General features: G+C 47.6%; 1 protein-coding gene across 1 annotated transcript; it reads left to right on the forward strand.

Moving 5' to 3' along the window:
- The first annotated feature begins 7,560 nt into the window (after window positions 1-7,560).
- Window positions 7,561-20,262, forward strand: LOC120043193 (inositol 1,4,5-trisphosphate receptor-interacting protein-like 2). The gene is made up of 5 exons (XM_038987854.1): window positions 7,561-7,869; window positions 11,629-11,878; window positions 12,025-13,318; window positions 13,793-14,055; window positions 19,494-20,262. The coding sequence occupies exons 1-5, from the start codon at window positions 7,646-7,648 to the stop codon at window positions 19,884-19,886; spliced, it is 2,424 nt and encodes an 807-aa protein (XP_038843782.1). The 5' UTR covers window positions 7,561-7,645; the 3' UTR covers window positions 19,887-20,262.
- The last annotated feature ends 1,989 nt before the right edge of the window (window positions 20,263-22,251 follow it).

The raw sequence follows: 22,251 nt of genomic DNA on the forward strand, positions 1-22,251 counted from the left end.
AGGTTTAGCTAGGGGCCATTACAGTGGGCTGCATGACTCTGTCCTCATAAACGGTTTAGATAGGGGCCATTATGACTCTGTCCTCATAGAAGGTTTAGATAGGGGCCATTATGACTCTGTCCTCATAGAAGGTTTAGTTAGGGACCATTATGACTCTGTCCTCCTAGAAGGTTTAGCTAGGGGCCATTACAGTGGGCAGTATGACTCTGTCCTCATAGAAGGTTTAGATAGGGGCCATTATGACTCTGTCCTCATAGAGGGTTTAGCTAGGGGCCATTATGACTCTGTCCTCATAGAAGGTTTAGTTAGGGGCTATTATGACTCTGTCCTCATAGAAGGTTTAGTTAGGGGCCATTATGACTCTGTCCTCATAGAAGGTTTAGCTAGGGGCCATTATGACTCTGTCATCATAGAAGGTTTAGATAGGGGCCATTATGACTCTGTCCTCATAGAAGGTTTAGTTAGGGGCCATTATGCCTCTGTCCTCCTAGAATGTTTAGTTAGGGGCCATTATGACTCTGTCCTCCTAGAAGGTGTAAATAGGGGCCATTAGGACTCTGTCCTCATAGAAGGTTTAGTTAGGGGCCATTATGACTCTGTCCTACTAGAAGGTTTAGTTAGTGGCCAGTATGACTCTGTCCTCCTAGAAGGTTTAGATAGGGGCCATTATGACTCTGTCCTCATAGAAGGTTTAGTTAGGGACCATTATGACTCTGTCCTCCTAGAAGGTTTAGCTAGGGGCCATTATGACTCTGCCCTCATAGAAGGTTTAGTTTGGGGCCATTATGACTCTGTCCTCATGGAAGGTTTAGATAGGGGCCATTATGACTCTGTCCTCCTAGAAGGTTTAGATAGGGGCCATTATGACTCTGTCCTCATAGAAGGTTTAGATAGGGGCCATTATGACTCTGTCCTCATAGAAGGTTTAGTTAGGGGCCATTATGACTCTGTCCTCCTAGAAGGTTTAGTTAGGGGCCATTATGACTCTGTCCTCCTAGAAGGTGTAAATAGGGGCCATTAGGACTCTGTCCTCATAGAAGGTTTAGTTAGGGGCCATTATGACTCTGTCCTACTAGAAGGTTTAGTTAGTGGCCAGTATGACTCTGTCCTCCTAGAAGGTTTAGATAGGGGCCATTATGACTCTGTCCTCATAGAAGGTTTAGTTAGGGACCATTATGACTCTGTCCTCCTAGAAGTTTTAGCTAGGGGCCATTATGACTCTGCCCTCATAGAAGGTTTAGTTTGGGGCCATTATGACTCTGTCCTCATGGAAGGTTTAGATAGGGGCCATTATGACTCTGTCCTCCTAGAAGGTTTAGATAGGGGCCATTATGACTCTGTCCTCATAGAAGGTTTAGATAGGGGCCATTATGACTCTGTCCTCATAGAAGGTTTAGTTAGGGACCATTATGACTCTGTCCTCCTAGAAGGTTTAGTTAGGGGCCATTACATTGTGTGGTCATAAAGAGCAGAACTCTCCAGTCATATGACTGATAAACACACAGCCTGGGGACACTGTCTGCTCTACCATGTGATGGAGATGGAGGACATTCTGTTGTAAAGGAGAATTATATTGTGGGGGGGGTGATGTATTCTAGAATACCATGTGATGGAGTCAGTTAGGGTTGGGGTTAGGGTTCACAGTCTAGCCATACTGACAGGAAGAGTTAGACTACAACAATTACAGTCACACAGCCCATGCATCAGGGTCTGTATTAACAAAGAGTTTCAGAGTAGGAAAACTGGTCTAGGATCAGATTACAGTCACACAGCCCATGCATCAGGGTCTGTATTAACAAAGAGTCTCAGAGTAGGAAAACTGATCTATGATCAGATTAGCCCTTTTATATCATAATGATAATAAATGAATGGACTGGGGGACCTGGTCCTAGATCAACACTCCTACTCTGAGACACTTTTATTAACACAGGCCCTTTTAAAATGGTGGGAGGAATATTTGACCAATGAGAGGAAGCTACTGCAAGAGTCTATCCTACTTCCTGTTTCATGTCACATGATCAGAAACCATGAATAGCACTTCCTGTTTGAGGGTGTTGTAAACGATGAGGTAATTCGATGGCACGGTCCGTATTGATTTTCTGAGTGTGTCATGTGGAATAGAGATTTGGTTCTGGAACAATAACATGGCAACAGGATTTGTTATTGTAGCTGTGGTGTGTGAATGACAGAGAACGAGGACAGGCTCTGAACACTACTAGCAGTGCTCACATAAATATTCTGAAATCTGTTACTGCCAATCTTCTAGTCCCATTCTTCTAAGACTAGATTTCTACCTACACAAAATGGATGGCTTGCAATAGCAATGTGGACACTGAAAAACATAGACAAACCTTGATTTGGTGGTGAAGTATCTTGAATAGCCTTGTACAGCCAATCTCTGTTATGAGGTCAGTGATTCTGTCTGCTAGAGCAGAAGGAGGGCCAGCCAGGTGTCCAAGTGTGTGTGTGTGTGTCTTCTCTCGGTGTTCACTGAGCCAAAGCACCAAACACCTGTCTTTCTCCCACTTCACACTTCACAGCCATGGTGTTATGGTTACTGCTGGTGTCATGGTTACTGCTGGAGTCAAGGTTACTACTGTTTAGGGATGTGAAATGTGAACAGAAGGATTAGCTGTGGGTGTTTGTTGTGAAAACTTTATCCGTGATGTGTGTGTGTGTGTGTTTGTGTGTGTGCGTGCGTGTGTGTGTGTGTGTGTGTGTGCGTGCCTGTCTGTATGTTTGAAAGGTTGGTTGTTGTGATAACCTCCACCCCAGACGTAGAAGTGGAGGAGATAGATAGCTCCACCTTACCATTATATACATCACAGTCTATCAACCTTAGCTTATTACCAGCCTTCTAGGCCCGTACCATTATATACATCACAGTCTATCTACCTTAGCTTGTTACCAGCCTTCTAGGCCCGTACCATTATATACATCACAGTCTATCTACCTTAGCTTATTACCAGCCTTCTAGGCCCGTACCATTATATACATCACAGTCTATCTACCTTAGCTTATTACCAGCCTTCTAGGCCCGTACCATTATATACATCACAGTCTATCTACCTTAGCTTATTACCAGCCTTCTAGGCCCGTACCATTATATACATCACAGTCTATCTACCTTAGCTTATTACCAGCCTTCTAGGCCCGTACCATTATATACATCACAGTCTATCTACCTTAGCTTATTACCAGCCTTCTAGGCCCGTACCATTATATACATCACAGTCTATCTACCTTAGCTTATTACCAGCCTTCTAGGCCCGTACCATTATATACATCACAGTCTATCTACCTTAGCTTATTACCAGCCTTCTAGGCCCGTACCATTATATACATCACAGTCTATCTACCTTAGCTTATTACCAGCCTTCTAGGCCCGTACCATTATATACATCACAGTCTATCTACCTTAGCTTGTTACCAGCCTTCTAGGCCCGTACCATTATATACGCTTTGGTTCCATTCAAATACTGAGAACTGGCTGGTTATCTGTCTCTGTGTCTGCCCTTAGGACTACAATCTCTGTGTGTGTATGTGTGTGTGTGTGTGTGTGTGTGTGTGTGTGTGTGTGTGTGTGTGTGTGTGTGTGTGTGTGTGTGTGTGTGTGTGTGTGTGTGTGTGTGTGTGTGTGCATTTTTTGCGTGCGTGCGTGTTTGCATGTGTGTGTGTGTGTGCGTTTGCATGTGTGTGTGTCTGCGTGTATGTGTGTGTGTCTGCGTGTGTGTATGCGTGTGTGTGTGTATTCATGTGTGTGTGACCAGAGGGAGTGAGACTAAGACAAAAGGCTACTGTGGATGAGAGACACCATATTCCCAACATAGTGCACTACCCAGGGCCCTAGTCAAAAGTAGTGCACTACCCAGGGTGTAGCGTACCATTTGGGACGTAGGCACCACCCTCCCATTCATTCATACAGACGTCAGAATAGAGAAGCATTGTCAGAAAATGTTCTCATTCTAAATCATTTATACTGTGTGTAAAGAGTTAACAGCTTTAATAATGTATGTCTGTGTATAACAGTTAGTTTAATAATGTATGTCTGTGTATAACAGTTAGTTTAATAATGTATGTCTGTGTATAACAGTTAGTTTAATAATGTATATCTGTGTACAACAGTTAGTTTAATAATGTATGTCTGTGTACAACAGTTATTTTAATAATGTATGTCTGTGTATAACAGTTAGTTTAATAATGTATGTCTGTGTACAACAGTTATTTTAATAATGTATGTCTGTGTATAACAGTTAGTTTAATAATGTATGTCTGTGTATAACAGTTAGTTTAATAATGTATATCTGTGTACAACAGTTAGTTTAATAATGTATGTCTCTGACAACAGTTAGTTTAATAATGTATGTCTGTGTACAACAGTTATTTTAATAATGTATGTCTGTGTATAACAGTTAGTTTAATAATGTATGTCTGTGTACAACAGTTATTTTAATAATGTATGTCTGTGTATAACAGTTAGTTTAATAATGTATGTCTGTGTACAACAGTTAGTTTAATAATGTATGTCTGTGTATAACAGTTAGTTTAATAATGTATGTCTGTGTATAACAGTTAGTTTAATAATGTATGTCTGTGTATAACAGTTAGTTTAATAATGTATGTCTGTGTATAACAGTTAGTTTAATAATGTATGTCTGTGTATAACAGTTAGTTTAATAATGTATGTCTGTGTATAACAGTTAGTTTAATAATGTATGTCTGTGTATAACAGTTAGTTTAATAATGTATATCTGTGTACAACAGTTAGTTTAATAATGTATGTCTGTGTATAACAGTTAGTTTAATAATGTATGTCTGTGTATAACAGTTAGTTTAATAATGTATGTCTGTGACAACAGTTAGTTTAATAATGTATGTCTCTGACAACAGTTAGTTTAATAATGTATGTCTGTGTATAACAGTTAGTTTAATAATGTATGTCTGTGTATAACAGTTAGTTTATTTGGGCTGTAGCGAGTGGAGGGGAGAAAGCAGTATAATAATCTCTTATAAACCTCTCCCACACTTCACTGTAGGGCGCTGGGAATTCATCATCAGAATGTGTCCCAAGTGGAACCCTATTCCCTATATAGTGCGCTACTTTAGAACAGGGCCCTATTCTCTATTATAGTGCCCTACTTTAGACCAGGGCCCTATTCCCTATATAGTGCCCTACTTTAGAACAGGGCCCTATTCCCTATATAGTGCCCTACTTTAGACCAGAGCCCTATTCCCTATATAGTGCCCTACTTTAGACCAGAACCCTATAGGGCACTAGGGTGCCATTTGGGATGCAGACAGCCAGCCCAGGACAGACCTTAGTCAGAGGTGTGGTCCAGTTTAGCTAAACAAGGACCTATTGAGTCACTAACTGAGGGAGTACTGTACACACACCCACATGTATACACACACATGTATACACACACACACACACACACACACACACACACACACACACACACACACACACACACACACACACACACACACACACACACACACACACACACACACACACACACATATACTCCCAGGCAGAGGTCCGCCACAATAAGCCCTGGTGTTTGTGTTGACCTGAGCGTGACCTGTGAAATCCATCATCAGTACGACCCTTAACCCCTGTCCCCTGAGAGAAGGACCAGTGACATGCCAGAGACAAACAACAACTAACAATACAACAACTTTTATCTCGTCCATGTTTTTATTTTGCCTTCATCTGCTTATTTATGTGTGACTGAACACGTATCACAGTCATACTAAAGTTGTAGAATCACTTATTTAACATGTTATATTCCATAATAAGTTAATATATTCTCTTAGCCTTTACCTAGTAGTGTGTCTGTCCTCACAATAACTGCCCACGGCTGTTAGTAATGCTTTGTTACCAGTGTAGAACACCTGCTCTTTCCATGACAGACTGATCAGGTGAATCCAGGTGAAAGATATGATCCCTTATTGATGTCACTGGTTAAATCCACTTCAGTCAGTATAGATGAAGGGGAGGAGACGGGTTAAAGAAGGATTTTTAAGCCTTGAGACAATTGAGACATGGATTGTGTGTGTGTGCCATTCAGAGGGCAAGACAAAATATTCAAGTGCCTTTGAACGAGGTATGGTAGTAGGTGCCAGGCACACTGGTTTGAGTGTCAAGAACTGCAGCGCTGCTGGGTTTTTCACACTCAACAGTTTCTGTGTGTATCAAGAATGGTCCACCACCCAAAGGACATCCAGACAACTTGACACAACTGTGGGAAGCATTGGAGTCAACATGGGCCAGGATCCCTGTGGAACGCTTTCAACACCTTGTAGAGTCCAATGAGGCTGTTGAAGAGTCCACGATACGACGAATTGAAGCTGGGCAAAAGGAGGGGTGCAACTCAATATTAGGAAAGTGTTCTTAATGTTTTGTACACTCAGTTTGCAGTTTATATCAAATCACTCAAATGCAATTGAATAACTTTTATTGTCACTTATTGTCAATGCTGCTACAGTAACTGTCATAGCCTATGTGTCCCAAATGGCACCCTATTCCCTATATAGTGCACTACTTTCAACAAGGGTTCCATAGGGCTCTGGTCAAAAGTAGTGCACTATACAGGGAATAGGGTTCCATTTGGGACATGGCCTGCTTCTCCTTTTGAATGTAATGTTGAGATGTGAAACAATGTCTTTGTCTCTTTAAGAGGTGGGAGGAGAGTGTTGCTGCCCAGTCTCTCTCTCCTCCTCCTCCCCGTCTTTTTTTAAAACTAAAATTCCTCTCTCAAGAGTTTGGTATTTCCTCTGAGCTCACTGGCAGAAGAACCAGAGAGAGAGAGAGCGAGAGACCGGGAAAAAGAGAAGAACCAGAGAGAGAGAGAGAGAGACCGGGAAAAAGAGAAGAGCCAGAGAGAGAGAGAGAGAGACGGGGAAAAAGAGAAGAACCAGAGAGAGAGAGAGAGAGACCGGGAAAAAGAGAAGAACCAGAGAGAGAGAACCATAGGACAAGAGAGAGAGAACCTGTTCGAGAGGAGTCTTCACAAAGACAGATAAACCTGACATCATACAGCTCTGAAGAGGAGGGGTAAAACAAGACGGACAGATTGAAGAAGAGAGGAGGAAAAGGAGGGGCAACTTCTGAAGAGGAACTTCAACTGACTTTAAACTGAACAAACAAGCTGGAGAGGAGAAGAAGAATAAGAAGTGGGAGTTCTGTTACAAGAAGGAAGGAGAGGAGAAAACGGAGAGAAGAACATAGAGGCGCAGAGGAGGGAAAAGACGAGAGAGAGAGAGAGAGTCAGCGTGTGTGTGTCAGCGTGTGTGTCATGATGGGTTAGCCTGCCCTGACCCTGTCTCAGTTCTCTGGCATCGCTAAAGAACAAGTCCTAGACAGACAAGAAGAAGAGAAGGAACGAAGGAACCTAGGAGCAACAGAAAGGAGGAGAGAGGGGGAACGAGAAGAGAGAGAGGGAACGAGAAGAGAGAGAGGGAACGAGAAGAGAGAGAGAGAGAGAGACAGAGAGAGAGCGAGAGAGCGAGAGAGAGACAGAGAGAGAGAGAGAGCGAGAGACAGAGAGAGAGACAGAGAGAGAGACAGAGAGAGAGACAGAGAGAGAGACAGAGAGAGACAGAGAGAGACAGAGAGAGAGAGAGAGAGAGAGAGAGGAGGATGAGTGTGTACACTCTTAACCTGCGGGTGTTCTGGCCTCTGTTGACCTGTGTGTTGACTGGTCTGGTTTTCCACCACCACATAACCCACTGGCTAAGCCCAGAATCAGGCCCCGATCCTGGGTACGAGGCTGGGACAGAGCCCTGCTTTGACCAGGGCCCTCCTGTCTTTTTCTCCCTCATCAAACTACTACTGGCCTGTGTCCTCTGCTACCTCTTCATAAGGTACCCAGTCCACACACATCATATCTTCTCTCTTTCTCTCTCTTTCTCTATCTTACGCTCTCTCTCTCTCTTTGTCCGTCTCTCTCCCACTCTCTCTGTCTTACTCTCGCTCTCTCTCCCACTCTCTCTCAATTCAGTTCAATTCAATTCAAATGGGTTTATTGTCATGTGAAACACATGTTTACATTGCCAAACCAATTTAAATGGATAATATACAAAACTGAAATAAAAAATAAATAAATTACAATAAAAATTACACACAAAACTTCCAAAGGAATATACATTTTAAATGTCATATTGTCTGTGTATATACAGTGTTGTAATTACATGCAAATAGATAAAGTACAAAAGAGAAAATAAATAAACATAAATATGGGTTTGTATTTACAATGGTGTTTGTTCTTCACTGGTTGACCTTTTCTTGTGGGAACAAGTCACAAATCTTGCTGCTGTGATTGCACACTGTGGTATTTCACCCAGGAGATATGGGAGTTTATCAAAATTGGATTTGTTTTCAAATTATTTGTGGGTCTGTGTAATCTGAGGGAAATATGTGTCTCTAATATGGTCATATATTTGGCAGGAGGTTAGGAAGTGCAGCTCAGTTTCCACCTCATTTTGTGGGCAGTGTGCACATGGCCTGTCTTCTCTTGAGAGGGAGGTCTGCCTACGGCGGCCTTTCTCAATAGCAAGGCTATGCTCACTGAGTCTGTACATAATCAAAGCTTTCCTTAAGTTTGGGTCAGTCACAGTGGTCAGGTATTCTGCCATTGTGTGCTCTCTGTTTAGGGACAAATAGCATTCTAGTTTACTCTGGGGTTTTTTCTCATTCTTTTCAATGTGTCAACTAATTATCTTGTTGTTTTCTCATGATTTGTTTGGGTCTAATTGTGTTGCTGTCCTGGGGCTCTGTGGGGTCTGTTTGTGTTTGTGAACAGAGCCCCAGGACCAGCTTGCTTAGGGGACTCTTCTCCAGGTTCATGTCTCTGTAGGTGATGGCTTTGTTATGGAAGGTTTGGGAATCGTTTCCTTTTAGGTGGATGTAGAATTTAATGTCTCATTTCTGGAGTTTGATCATTAATTCTGCTCTGCATGCATTATTTGGTGTTTTACGTAGATTTTACGAGGATTTTCCCAAGGTTGGTGTTGACACATATCCCATGGTAGTTGTTGGGGTCAAATTTGTCTCCACTTTTGTGTATTGTGGTGATCAGTCCTTGGTTCCAAATATTGGGGAAGATGCCAGAGCTGAGGATAATGTTAAAGAGTTTAAGTATAGCCAATTGGAATTTGTGGTCTGTATATTTTATTATTTTATTTAGGATACCATCAACACTACAGGACTTTTTGGGTTGGAGGGGTTTGTATTTTGTCCTGTAGTTCATTCAATGTAATTGGAGAATCCAGTGGGTTCTGGTAGTCTTAGTTATAGAACCAAAAAGATTGGAGAAGTGATTTACCCAAACATCTTCGTAACTCTTCATGTTGTTGTTTGTTTAGTGTTTTCCCAGAAGTGGTTAGAGTCTATGGATTCTTCAGTTACATTGAGTTGATTTCTGACGTGCTGTTCCTTCTTTTTCCCTAGTGTGTTTATGAATTGTTTTAGTGATTCACCATAGTGAAGGCGTAGGCTCAGGTTTTCTGGGTCTCTATGTTTTTGGTTGGATAGGTTTCTCAATTTATTTCTTAGGTTGTTTGCTTGACATGTTTAGATTCAGTAGGGAAGCTGAGAGGTTAAATATACTGTTGAGGTTTTCTACTGCCAAGTTTACACCTTCACTATTACGGTGAAACATTTTGTCCAGGAAGTTGTCTAAAAGGGATTGAATTCATTGTTCCCTAATTGTTTTTTGGTAGGTTTCTACACTACATTCCTTCCATCTATAGCATTTCTTAATATTACTCAGTTCCTTTGGCTTTGATGCCTCATGATTGAGTATTGCTCTGTTGAAGTAGACTGTGATTTTGCTATGATCTGATTGGGGTGTCAGTGGGCTGACTGTGAACGCTCTGAGAGACTCTGGGTTGAGGTCAGTGATAAAGTAATCTACAGCACTACTGCCAAGGGATGAGCTGTAGGTGTACCTACCGTGAGAGTCCCATCGAAGCCTACTATTGAAGCCTACTATTGACTACGTACAGACCCAGCATGCGACAGAGCTGCAGGAGTACCTACCGTGAGAGTCCCATCGAAGCCTACTATTGAAGCCTACTATTGAAGCCCACTATTGACTACGAACAGACCCAGCATGCGACAGAGCTGTAGGTGTACCTACCGTGAGAGTCCCATCGAAGCCTACTATTGACTACGTACAGACCCAGCGTGTGACAGAGCTGCAGGAGTACCTACCGTGAGAGTCCCATCGAAGCCTACTATTGAAGCCTACTATTGAAGCCTACTATTGAAGCCTACTATTGAAGCCTACTATTGACTACGTACAGACCCAGCATGCGACAGAGCTGCAGGAGTACCTACCGTGAGAGTCCCATCGAAGCCTACTATTGAAGCCTACTATTGACTACGAACAGACCCAGCGTGCGACAGAGCTGTAGGTGTACCTACCGTGAGAGTCCCATCGAAGCCTACTATTGAAGCCTACTATTGACTACGAACAGACCCAGCGTGCGACAGAGCTGTAGGTGTACCTACCGTGAGAGTCCCATCGAAGCCTACTATTGAAGCCTACTATTGACTACGTACAGACCCAGCGTGTGACAGAGCTGCAGGAGTACCTACCGTGAGAGTCCCATCGAAGCCTACTATTGAAGCCTACTATTGACTACGTACAGACCCAGCATGCGACAGAGCTGCAGGAGTACCTACCGTGAGAGTCCCATCGAAGCCTACTATTGAAGCCTACTATTGACTACGTACAGACCCAGCGTGCGACAGAGCTGCAGGAGTACCTACCGTGAGAGTCCCATCGAAGCCTACTATTGAAGCCTACTATTGAAGCCTACTATTGACTACGTACAGACCCAGCGTGTGACAGAGCTGCAGGTGTACCTACCGTGAGAGTCCCATCGAAGCCTACTATTGAAGCCTACTATTGAAGCCTACTATTGACTACGTACAGACCCAGCGTGCGACAGAGCTGCAGGAGTTGTGACCCGTTTTTGTTGGTTGTTTTGTCATAGTTGTGTCTAGGGGGGCTGTCACCTCCAGGTAGGTGTTTTTCCTCTCTCTCTCTCTCTCTCTCTCTCTCTCTGTCTTTGTCACGATCGTTTGTATTGACGGACCAAGGCGCAGCGTATGTTGAGTTCCACATAATTATTTAATAGTGAAACTTAGCAAAACAAACAATAAACAAACAAACGAAACAACAAACCGTGACTACAGAGATGCTACGTGCAATAACTCAAAACAATATCCCATAAAACACAGGTGGAAAAAATGCTACTTAAATATGATCCCCAATTAGAGACAACGATAGCCAGCTGCTTCTAATTGGGAATCATACCAAACACCAACATAGAAAAAACAAACTAGAACCCCACGTAGAAAATATAAACTAGACTAAAACCCCTAGTCACGCCCTGACCTACTCTACCATAGAAAATACAGGCTTTCTATGGTCAGGACGTGACAGTCTTTCTGTCTGTCTCTCCCTCTGTTTGAGTTGCACGGTTACTACGGTGATGTTTGCTTCTGCTTTTGAAAACTCATAATAATACTCATAATGCTGTCGTGCCCTTGATTGCACTAAGTATCCATCTGTTCAAATATGAATTGACTCAAATATCAATGTGTAACTGCAGGTACTGCTCCACCCACCCAGGAGGGCCCCAGAGGGTGCCTCTCGAGGCCGCTGACGGGGCTCTGAAATCGGGTTGGTCTCGTCGAGAGGTCCTGGAGGACTACTACGAGCGCTGGGTGCGTCTGTCTCCTCACGTCCTGGGGCACAGCAAGGCCCACGTGGCCAAACTGGTCGGGGAGCTGGTCAGAGCCGGACGTGCCACTGGAGGTATCCCAGAGTCCTCTCTGGCGTTCCGGGGAGACTTCCTGCAGGTGAGTTTCGGAAGATAACATGTTCTCTTTTTGTAGTTAAATTATTAATTAGTTAACATAGTTGATGGTCTACGTAAACAAACTTCTCGGGAATTGGGGTGCAATTTGGGACTCACATAATCCTTGTTTGTCTGGTCTGGTTGCAGGTGGGCAGTTCATACGAGGAGCACAAGGTGGGCGCTCCAGATTACTATGATATCCTGGTACCTCTGAAGATTCCCCGAGAACTGAAATTGGAGCCACGAGTATACAGAGGGGAGAGGAGGGGGGAGGAGAAGAAGGACGAGAGAGGAGAGGAGAAGGGGGAGGGCAAGAGTGATGTGAGGGGTGAGGAGAAAAAAGAGAAGGGGGACACGAGAGCTGAGGAAAATAACAAGAGGGTGGAGGTTAAAGAGAACTGGAGAAAGTCAGGGAAAGGGGAGGGCAAGGGAGATGTGAGGGAGCAGAGGGGGGAGGTTAAAGAGAACGGGAGAAATTCAGGGAAAGGGGAGAGCAAGGGGGACGTGAGGGAGGAGAGGGAGGAGGTTAAAGAGAACGGGAGAAAGTCGGGGAAGGGGGAGGGCAAGGGGGATGTGAGGGAGGAGAGGGGGGAGGTTAAAGAGAACGGGAGAAAGTCAGGGAAGGGGGAGGGCAAGGGGGATGTGAGGGAGGAGAGGGGGGAGGTTAAAGAGAACGGGAGAAAGTCAGGGAAGGGGGAGGGCAAGGGGGATGTGAGGGAGGAGAGGGGGGAGGTTAAAGAGAACGGGAGAAAGTCGGGGAAGGGGGAGGGCAAGGAGGATGTGAGGGAGCAGAGGGGGGAGGTTAAAGAGAACGGGAGAAAGTCGGGGAAGGGGAACAGGATGAGGGTAAGAAGCAATAAAGTGAAGGAAGTCCAGAAGGACGACAGCAAGATGGAGGAGCAGACAGAGGTCAAAGAAGAAGGGAAGGACGTCTTGAAGGACGAGGTGATGGACGAGATGAAATGGGAAAGTTCAGAGGGCGGTGGGTGGAGCGGGGTGCCGCGGTGCAGTCTAGAGACTCCTCGCCGTGGTGACTGGCTACGAAAACACCGCAACTTCACTGACACGTTTTTACGAATGACCCCCTCTCGGGGGTCGCCCGAAAGGTCATCGAGGTCATTATCAGGGGTCACGGCAGTGTCAGGAGGAGGAGGAGGAGGAGGGGGCGGAGTCTATCGCCTGACCCCGGACTCCGTCCTCCGTTGGTTCTACCCGGCGGTCCAGCGTTGCCTAGCAACCGTGCGCTACCCTTTCGAGCAGCGCTGTACGCTGAGTCTGGCTCTCGCCGACGACCGTGTGCAGCTCCGACTCACACCGCGTTCCGACTACGTCTGCTGTCACATCTCCATGGCAATACGGCTCCTCCCTGCCATCCCCCTCGGAGACGGGGTCTACCTGGTTCCCATGGAAACGACGGCCTCAGTGGCGATGTCAAATACAGGTATGTTCAGGTGATCAGGGGTAAATATATGATATCATTTACAAATTCAATAAAGTATATTACTCTTTCTTCATTTCTCTCCTTTCTTTGTTCATTAATTCATTATTCATTCATTATTTAATTCACTATTTAATTCCCTGTCTCCTTCTTTCCTTCCCTACTTCCTTCCTTAATTATTTTCTTCTTTCTTTACTTCCTTCTGTCCTTCATCCATCCATCCATCCATCCATCCAACCATCCATCCATCCATCCATCCATCCATCCATCCATCCATCCATCCATCCATCCATCCATCCATCCATCCATCCATCCATCCAACCATCCATCCATCCATCCATCCATCCATCCATCCATCCATCCATCCAACCATCCATCCATCCATCCATCCATCCATCCATCCATCCATCCATCCATCCATCCATCCATCCATCCATCCATCCATTCTCTCCTTTCATTCTCATCCATTCATTCCAGACCAGCACCAGAACCAGCAGAGCGAGGAGAGGGACCTGTGGACTTTGTTCTTCCCCCGCCAGGAGCAGCGTCTGCTGGGCTGGCTCCGGGGCCGCTCACCACAGCCCTCCTGCCACCTCAAGGTGCTCCAGCTGACCAAGGCCCTGCGTGACCTGGGTGGCCAGGCACTGGACAGCCACCGGGGGGCGCTCTGGAGGTCAGTCCTCTCCTCCTACACACTGAAGACGGCCTGGCTGCGTCTGCTACTCAGCTCTCCTGCAGAGGTAGGAAACACCATACCTTTAATAGGTACTAGAGGTTACACCATACCTTTAATAGGTACTAGAGGTTACACCATACCTTTAATAGGTACTAGAGGTTACACCATACATTTAATAGGTACTAGAGGTTACACCATACCTTTAATAGGTACTACAGGTTACACCATACCTTTAATAGGTACTACAGATTACAACATACATTTAATATGTACTACAGGTTACACCATACCTTTAATAGGTACTACAGGTTACACCATACCTTTAATAGGTACTAGAGGTTACACCATACCTTTAATAGGTACTACATGTTACACCATACCTTTAATAGGTACTACAGGTTACACCATACCTTTAATAGGTACTACAGGTTACAGCATACCTTTAATAGGTACTACAGGTTACAGCATACCTTTAATAGGTACTACAGGTTACACCATACCTTTAATAGGTACTACATGTTACACCATACCTTTAATAGGTATTACAGGTTACACCATACCTTTAATAGGTACTACCGGTTACACCATACCTTTAATAGGTACGACAGGTTACACCCTACCTTTAATATGTACTACAGGTTACACCATACCTTTAATAGGCAAGTCAGTTAAGAACAAATTCTTATTTACAAACCCCAAACCCTAATCCGGACGACGCTGGGCCAATTGTGCACGGCCCTATGGGATTCCCAATCACGGCCGGTAATGATACAGCCTGGAATGGAACCAGGGTCTGTAGTGAAGCCTTTAGCACTGAGACGCAGGGCCTTAGTCCGCTGCTCCACTCGGGAGCAGTCAGTGCATTAAACTAAGGAGTACTGAGACGCAGGGCCTTAGTCCGCTGCTCCACTCGGGAGCAGTCAGTGCATTAAACTAAGGAGTACTGAGACGCAGGGCCTTAGTCCGCTGCACCACTCGGGAGCAGTCAGTGCATTAAACTAAGGAGTAGAGACGCAGGGCCTTAGTCCGCTGCTCCACTCGGGAGCAGTCAGTGCATTAAACTAAGGAGTACTGAGACGCAGGGCCTTAGTCCGCTGCTCCACTCGGGAGCAGTCAGTGCATTAAACTAAGGAGCACTGAGACGCAGGGCCTTAGTCCGCTGCACCACTCGGGAGCAGTCAGTGCATTAAACTAAGGAGCACTGAGACGCAGGGCCTTAGTCCGCTGCACCACTCGGGAGCAGTCAGTGCATTAAACTAAGGAGCACTGAGACGCAGGGCCTTAGTCCGCTGCACCACTCGGGAGCAGTCAGTGCATTAAACTAAGGAGCACTGAGACGCAGGGCCTTAGTCCGCTGCACCACTCGGGAGCAGTCAGTGCATTAAACTAAGGAGCACTGAGACGCAGGGCCTTAGTCCGCTGCTCCACTCGGGAGCAGTCAGTGCATTAAACTAAGGAGCACTGAGACGCAGGGCCTTAGTCCGCTGCACCACTCGGGAGCAGTCAGTGCATTAAACTAAGGAGCACTGAGACGCAGGGCCTTAGTCCGCTGCACCACTCGGGAGCAGTCAGTGCATTAAACTAAGGAGCACTGAGACGCAGGGCCTTAGTCCGCTGCACCACTCGGGAGCAGTCAGTGCATTAAACTAAGGAGCACTGAGACGCAGGGCCTTAGTCCGCTGCTCCACTCGGGAGCAGTCAGTGCATTAAACTAAGGAGTACTGAGACGCAGGGCCTTAGTCCGCTGCTCCACTCGGGAGCAGTCAGTGCATTAAACTAAGGAGTACTGAGACGCAGGGCCTTAGTCCGCTGCACCACTCGGGAGCAGTCAGTGCATTAAACTAAGGAGTACTGAGACGCAGGGCCTTAGTCCGCTGCACCACTCGGGAGCAGTCAGTGCATTAAACTAAGGAGCACTGAGACGCAGGGCCTTAGTCCGCTGCACCATTCGGGAGCAGTCAGTGCATTAAACTAAGGAGCACTGAGACGCAGGGCCTTAGTCCGCTGCACCATTCGGGAGCAGTCAGTGGATTAAACTAAGGAGCACTGAGACGCAGGGCCTTAGTCCGCTGCACCACTCGGGAGCAGTCAGTGCATTAAACTAAGGAGCACTGAGATGCAGGGCCTTAGTCCGCTGCACCATTCGGGAGCAGTCAGTGCATTAAACTAAGGAGCACTGAGACGCAGGGCCTTAGTCCGCTGCACCACTCGGGAGCAGTCAGTGCATTAAACTAAGGAGCACTGAGACGCAGGGCCTTAGTCCGCTGCTCCACTCGGGAGCAGTCAGTGCATTAAACTAAGGAGCACTGAGACGCAGGGCCTTAGTCCGCTGCACCACTCGGGAGCAGTCAGTGCATTAAACTAAGGAGCACTGAGACGCAGGGCCTTAGTCCGCTGCTCCACTCGGGAGCAGTCAGTGCATTAAACTAAGGACCACTGAGACGCAGGGCCTTAGTCCGCTGCACCACTCGGGAGCAGTCAGTGCATTAAACTAAGGAGCACTGAGACGCATGGCCTTAGTCCGCTGCACCACTCGGGAGCAGTCAGTGCATTAAACTAAGGAGCACTGAGACGCAGGGCCTTAGTCCGCTGCTCCACTCGGGAGCAGTCAGTGCATTAAACTAAGGAGCACTGAGACGCAGGGCCTTAGTCCGCTGCACCACTCGGGAGCAGTCAGTGCATTAAACTAAGGAGCACTGAGACGCAGGGCCTTAGTCCGCTGCACCACTCGGGAGCAGTCAGTGCATTAAACTAAGGAGCACTGAGACGCAGGGCCTTAGTCCGCTGCACCACTCGGGAGCAGTCAGTGCATTAAACTAAGGAGCACTGAGACGCAGGGCCTTAGTCCGCTGCTCCACTCGGGAGCAGTCAGTGCATTAAACTAAGGAGTACTGAGACGCAGGGCCTTAGTCCGCTGCTCCACTCGGGAGCAGTCAGTGCATTAAACTAAGGAGCACTGAGACGCAGGGCCTTAGTCCGCTGCACCACTCGGGAGCAGTCAGTGCATTAAACTAAGGAGTACTGAGACGCAGGGCCTTAGTCCGCTGCACCACTCGGGAGCAGTCAGTGCATTAAACTAAGGAGCACTGAGACGCAGGGCCTTAGTCCGCTGCACCATTCGGGAGCAGTCAGTGCATTAAACTAAGGAGCACTGAGACGCAGGGCCTTAGTCCGCTGCACCACTCGGGAGCAGTCAGTGCATTAAACTAAGGAGCACTGAGACGCAGGGCCTTAGTCCGCTGCACCATTCGGGAGCAGTCAGTGCATTAAACTAAGGAGCACTGAGACGCAGGGCCTTAGTCCGCTGCTCCACACGGGAGCAGTCAGTGCATTAAACTAAGGAGCACTGAGACGCAGGGCCTTAGTCCGCTGCACCACTCGGGATCAGTCAGTGCATTAAACTAAGGAGCACTGAGACGCAGGGCCTTAGTACGCTGCTCCACTCGGGAGCAGTCAGTGCATTAAACTAAGGAGCACTGAGACGCAGGGCCTTAGTCCGCTGCACCACTCGGGAGCAGTCAGTGCATTAAACTAAGGAGCACTGAGACGCAGGGCCTTAGTCCGCTGCACCACTCGGGAGCAGTCAGTGCATTAAACTAAGGAGCACTGAGACGCAGGGCCTTAGTCCGCTGCACCACTCGGGAGCAGTCAGTGCATTAAACTAAGGAGCACTGAGACGCAGGGCCTTAGTCCGCTGCACCACTCGGGAGCAGTCAGTGCATTAAACTAAGGAGCACTGAGACGCAGGGCCTTAGTCCGCTGCTCCACTCGGGAGCAGTCAGTGCATTAAACTAAGGAGTACTGAGACGCAGGGCCTTAGTCCGCTGCTCCACTCGGGAGCAGTCAGTGCATTAAACTAAGGAGCACTGAGACGCAGGGCCTTAGTCCGCTGCACCACTCGGGAGCAGTCAGTGCATTAAACTAAGGAGTACTGAGACGCAGGGCCTTAGTCCGCTGCACCACTCGGGAGCAGTCAGTGCATTAAACTAAGGAGCACTGAGACGCAGGGCCTTAGTCCGCTGCACCATTCGGGAGCAGTCAGTGCATTAAACTAAGGAGCACTGAGACGCAGGGCCTTAGTCCGCTGCACCACTCGGGAGCAGTCAGTGCATTAAACTAAGGAGCACTGAGACGCAGGGCCTTAGTCCGCTGCACCACTCGGGAGCAGTCAGTGCATTAAACTAAGGAGCACTGAGACGCAGGGCCTTAGTCCGCTGCTCCACACGGGAGCAGTCAGTGCATTAAACTAAGGAGCACTGAGACGCAGGGCCTTAGTCCGCTGCACCACTCGGGATCAGTCAGTGCATTAAACTAAGGAGCACTGAGACGCAGGGCCTTAGTACGCTGCTCCACTCGGGAGCAGTCAGTGCATTAAACTAAGGAGCACTGAGACGCAGGGCCTTAGTCCGCTGCACCACTCGGGAGCAGTCAGTGCATTAAACTAAGGAGTACTGAGACGCAGGGCCTTAGTCCGCTGCTCCACTCGGGAGCAGTCAGTGCATTAAACTAAGGAGCACTGAGACGCAGGGCCTTAGTCCGCTGCTCCACTCGGGAGCAGTCAGTGCATTAAACTAAGGACCACTGAGACGCAGGGCCTTAGTCCGCTGCACCACTCGGGAGCAGTCAGTGCATTAAACTAAGGAGCACTGAGACGCATGGCCTTAGTCCGCTGCACCACTCGGGAGCAGTCAGTGCATTAAACTAAGGAGTACTGAGACGCAGGGCCTTAGTCCGCTGCTCCACTCGGGAGCAGTCAGTGCATTAAACTAAGGAGCACTGAGACGCAGGGCCTTAGTCCGCTGCACCACTCGGGAGCAGTCAGTGCATTCAACTAAGGAGTACTGAGACGCAGGGCCTTAGTCCGCTGCTCCACACGGGAGCAGTCAGTGCATTAAACTAAGGAGCACTGAGACGCAGGGCCTTAGTCCGCTGCTCCACTCGGGAGCAGTCAGTGCATTAAACTAAGGAGTACTGAGACGCAGGGCCTTAGTCCGCTACTCCACTCGGGAGCAGTCAGTGCATTAAACTAAGGAGTACTGAGACGCAGGGCCTTAGTCCGCTACTCCACTCGGGAGCAGTCAGTGCATTAAACTAAGGAGGATAAAATACGTGTCACAGTCAAATCAGGCCAGGTGTCTGTAACCATTACTGACATTGCTATTTTGTTAAGGGGGTTACTTGCAAATGTATTTTTGTCTTTTAATATACACAATGCATGCATTTCAATTAAATACAATACTTTGCAAACATATTTTTGTAATTTATTTTGATACATTAGTCTTTTGGGTATTTTGCCATTGTAATTTGTAATTTTTTTCTCATCCTTTCACATGACAGTAAACTTTGATTTGATTGGAGGCCTGTTATCCATCCTGATTTATTGTCCTCTATAGGCTGAGCTGCTCTATCATATGTACACGTACAGTATGTTTGGAATCATTTGTTAATAGGTTACTAAGGTTTTGGCATCTTTCTGACCGTCTACTTGTCTTTCTTTTGTAGGCCTGGGAGGATCGCCATCTGGTGGCCAGGATGGAGGAGCTGGTCCGCAGCCTGAGGGAGAGCCTCCAGAACCGGGCTCTGGATCACCTCTTCCTGGGGAGCGACAGCAGCTCCATCTTACCTGACTCTGTGACTCTACCTAAGTTGGTCAAAGAAGCGGTGGGAGCTCCAGTGGGGGGTCCAGTGGAGGGTTCGGGGGGACGTTTGGGGGGTTCGGCAGGGAACCTCTGGGCAGGTGTGGACCCAGCCTCATTGGACCTAGTGTCTGGCCGGTTGGCGTATGCCTGGAGCCATCTCCACCGGCTGATCAGGTTGGGCCGACCCCAGAGGAGTAGCTTGGGGCTGGGCAGGGCAGGAAACATAAACTGCCAGCATCTGCAACCTGGAGAGTAACCAACTTATCTTTTCTGGAAACGAATGAAAGGATTACAGGTGAAATCAGAGGTTAATATCCTCCAACAACAGACCCAGTCAAACCGAGAGATACATAGACAGACGGGATGGATGAAACATCAGACTACTTGCTCATCCAAAGGTTGTACAGGAGCTACTGGTCTAGAATAAAAAAGAAAGTCTATAACAGTGATGGGACGTTCTCTGAGTCATCCCTCTTAACCAGTCATGAATGGAAATCATAGGGAATTTGTAATTTATGAATTTGTAATTTATGAATTTGTAATGAATACATGTGTAATTTTTCCCTGGTACATAATGAATGAGGTTTCATTCAAAACCAGAGTGATTGTATGTCTGCTTCTGCCTGTGTCCCTATTGGCACCCTATTCCGTATTTAGTGCACTACTTTCCCATAGGACTCTGGTCCAAAGTAGTGCACTAAGCAATAGGGTGCCATTTGGGATGCACATCTGTGTTCTGTGCTGTATGTATTATCAGACAGTGTAACGGCAGGGTACACTGCCAGTTCAGGGACAGACAGTGTGACGGCAGGGTACACTCCCAGTTCAGGGACAGACAGTGTGACGGCAGGGTACACTCCCAGTTCAGGGACAGACAGTGTAACGGCAGGGTACACTACCAGTTCAGGGACAGACAGTGTAACGGCAGGGTACACTACCAGTTCAGGGACAGACAGTGTAACGGCAGGGTACACTACCAGTTCAGGGACAGACAGTATAACGGCAGGGTACACTACCAGTTCAGGGACAGACAGTGTAACGGCAGGGTACACTACCAGTTCAGGGACAGACAGTGTAAGGGCAGGGTACACTACCAGTTCAGGGACAGACAGTGTAACGGCAGGGTACACTCCCAGTTCAGGGACAGACAGTGTAACGGCATGGTACACTCCCAGTTCAGGGACAGACAGTGTAAGGGCAGGGTACACTCCCAGTTCAGGGACAGACAGTGTAAGGGCAGGGTACACTCCCAGTTCAGGGACAGACAGTGTAACGGCAGGGTACACTCCCAGTTCAGGGACAGACAGTGTGACGGCAGGGTACACTACCAGTTCAGGGACAGACAGTGTAAGGGCAGGGTACACTACCAGTTCAGGGACAGACAGTGTAACGGCAAGGTACACTCCCAGTTCAGGGACAGACAGTGTAAGGGCAGGGTACACTACCAGTTCAGGGACAGACAGTGTAAGGGCAGGGTACACTACCAGTTCAGGGACAGACAGTGTAAGGGCAGGGTACACTCCCAGTTCAGGGACAGACAGTGTAACGGCAGGGTACACTCCCAGTTCAGGGACAGACAGTGTAACGGCAGGGTACACTCCCAGTTCAGGGACAGACAGTGTAACGGCAGGGTACACTACCAGTTCAGGGACAGACAGTGTGACGGCAGGGTACACTCCCAGTTCAGGGACAGACAGAGTAACGGCAGGGTACACTCCCAGTTCAGGGACAGACAGTGTAAGGGCAGGGTACACTACCAGTTCAGGGACAGACAGTGTAACGGCAGGGTACACTCCCAGTTCAGAGACAGACAGTGTGATGGCAGGGTACACTACCAGTTCAGGGACAGACAGTGTAACGGCAGGGTACATTCCCAGTTCAGGGACAGACAGTGTGACGGCAGGGTACACTCCCAGTTCAGGGACAGACAGTGTGACGGCAGGGTACACTCCCAGTTCAGGGACAGACAGTGTAACGGCAGGGTACACTCCCAGTTCAGGGACAGACAGTGTAACGGCAGGGTACACTACCAGTTCAGGGACAGACAGTGTAACGGCAGGGTACACTCCCAGTTCAGGGACAGACAGTGTGATGCAGGGTACACTCCCAGTTCAGGGACAGACAGTGTAACGGCAGGGTACACTACCAGTTCAGGGACAGACAGTGTGACGGCAGGGTACACTCCCAGTTCAGGGACAGACAGTGTAAGGGCAGGGTACACTCCCAGTTCAGGGACAGACAGTGTAAGGGCAGGGTACACTCCCAGTTCAGGGACAGACAGTGTAAGGGCAGGGTACACTCCCAGTTCAGGGACAGACAGTGTAATGGCAGGGTACACTCCCAGTTCAGGGACAGACAGTGTAAGGGCAGGGTACACTCCCAGTTCAGGGACAGACAGTGTAAGGGCAGGGTACACTCCCAGTTCAGGGACAGACAGTGTAACGGCAGGGTACACTACCAGTTCAGGGACAGACAGTGTAACGGCAGGGTACACTCCCAGTTCAGGGACAGACAGTGTAAGGGCAGGGTACACTCCCAGTTCAGGGACAGACAGTGTGACGGCAGGGTACACGCCCAGTTCAGGGACAGACAGTGTGACGGCAGGGTACACTCCCAGTTCA

This window comes from Salvelinus namaycush, unplaced genomic scaffold, assembly GCF_016432855.1.
Source record: "Salvelinus namaycush isolate Seneca unplaced genomic scaffold, SaNama_1.0 Scaffold878, whole genome shotgun sequence".
In the NCBI taxonomy this organism is placed as follows: Eukaryota; Metazoa; Chordata; class Actinopteri; order Salmoniformes; family Salmonidae; genus Salvelinus; species Salvelinus namaycush.

Coding starts and splice junctions, on each gene's coding strand:
- LOC120043193 (XM_038987854.1), top strand. CDS start 7,646: ATGAGTGTGTACACTCTTAACCTGCGGGTGTTCTGGCCTCTGTTGACC. Junction 11,879..12,024: donor TCCGGGGAGACTTCCTGCAG/GTGAGTTTCGGA, acceptor GTCTGGTTGCAG/GTGGGCAGTTCATACGAGGA. Junction 13,319..13,792: donor AGTGGCGATGTCAAATACAG/GTATGTTCAGGT, acceptor CATTCATTCCAG/ACCAGCACCAGAACCAGCAG.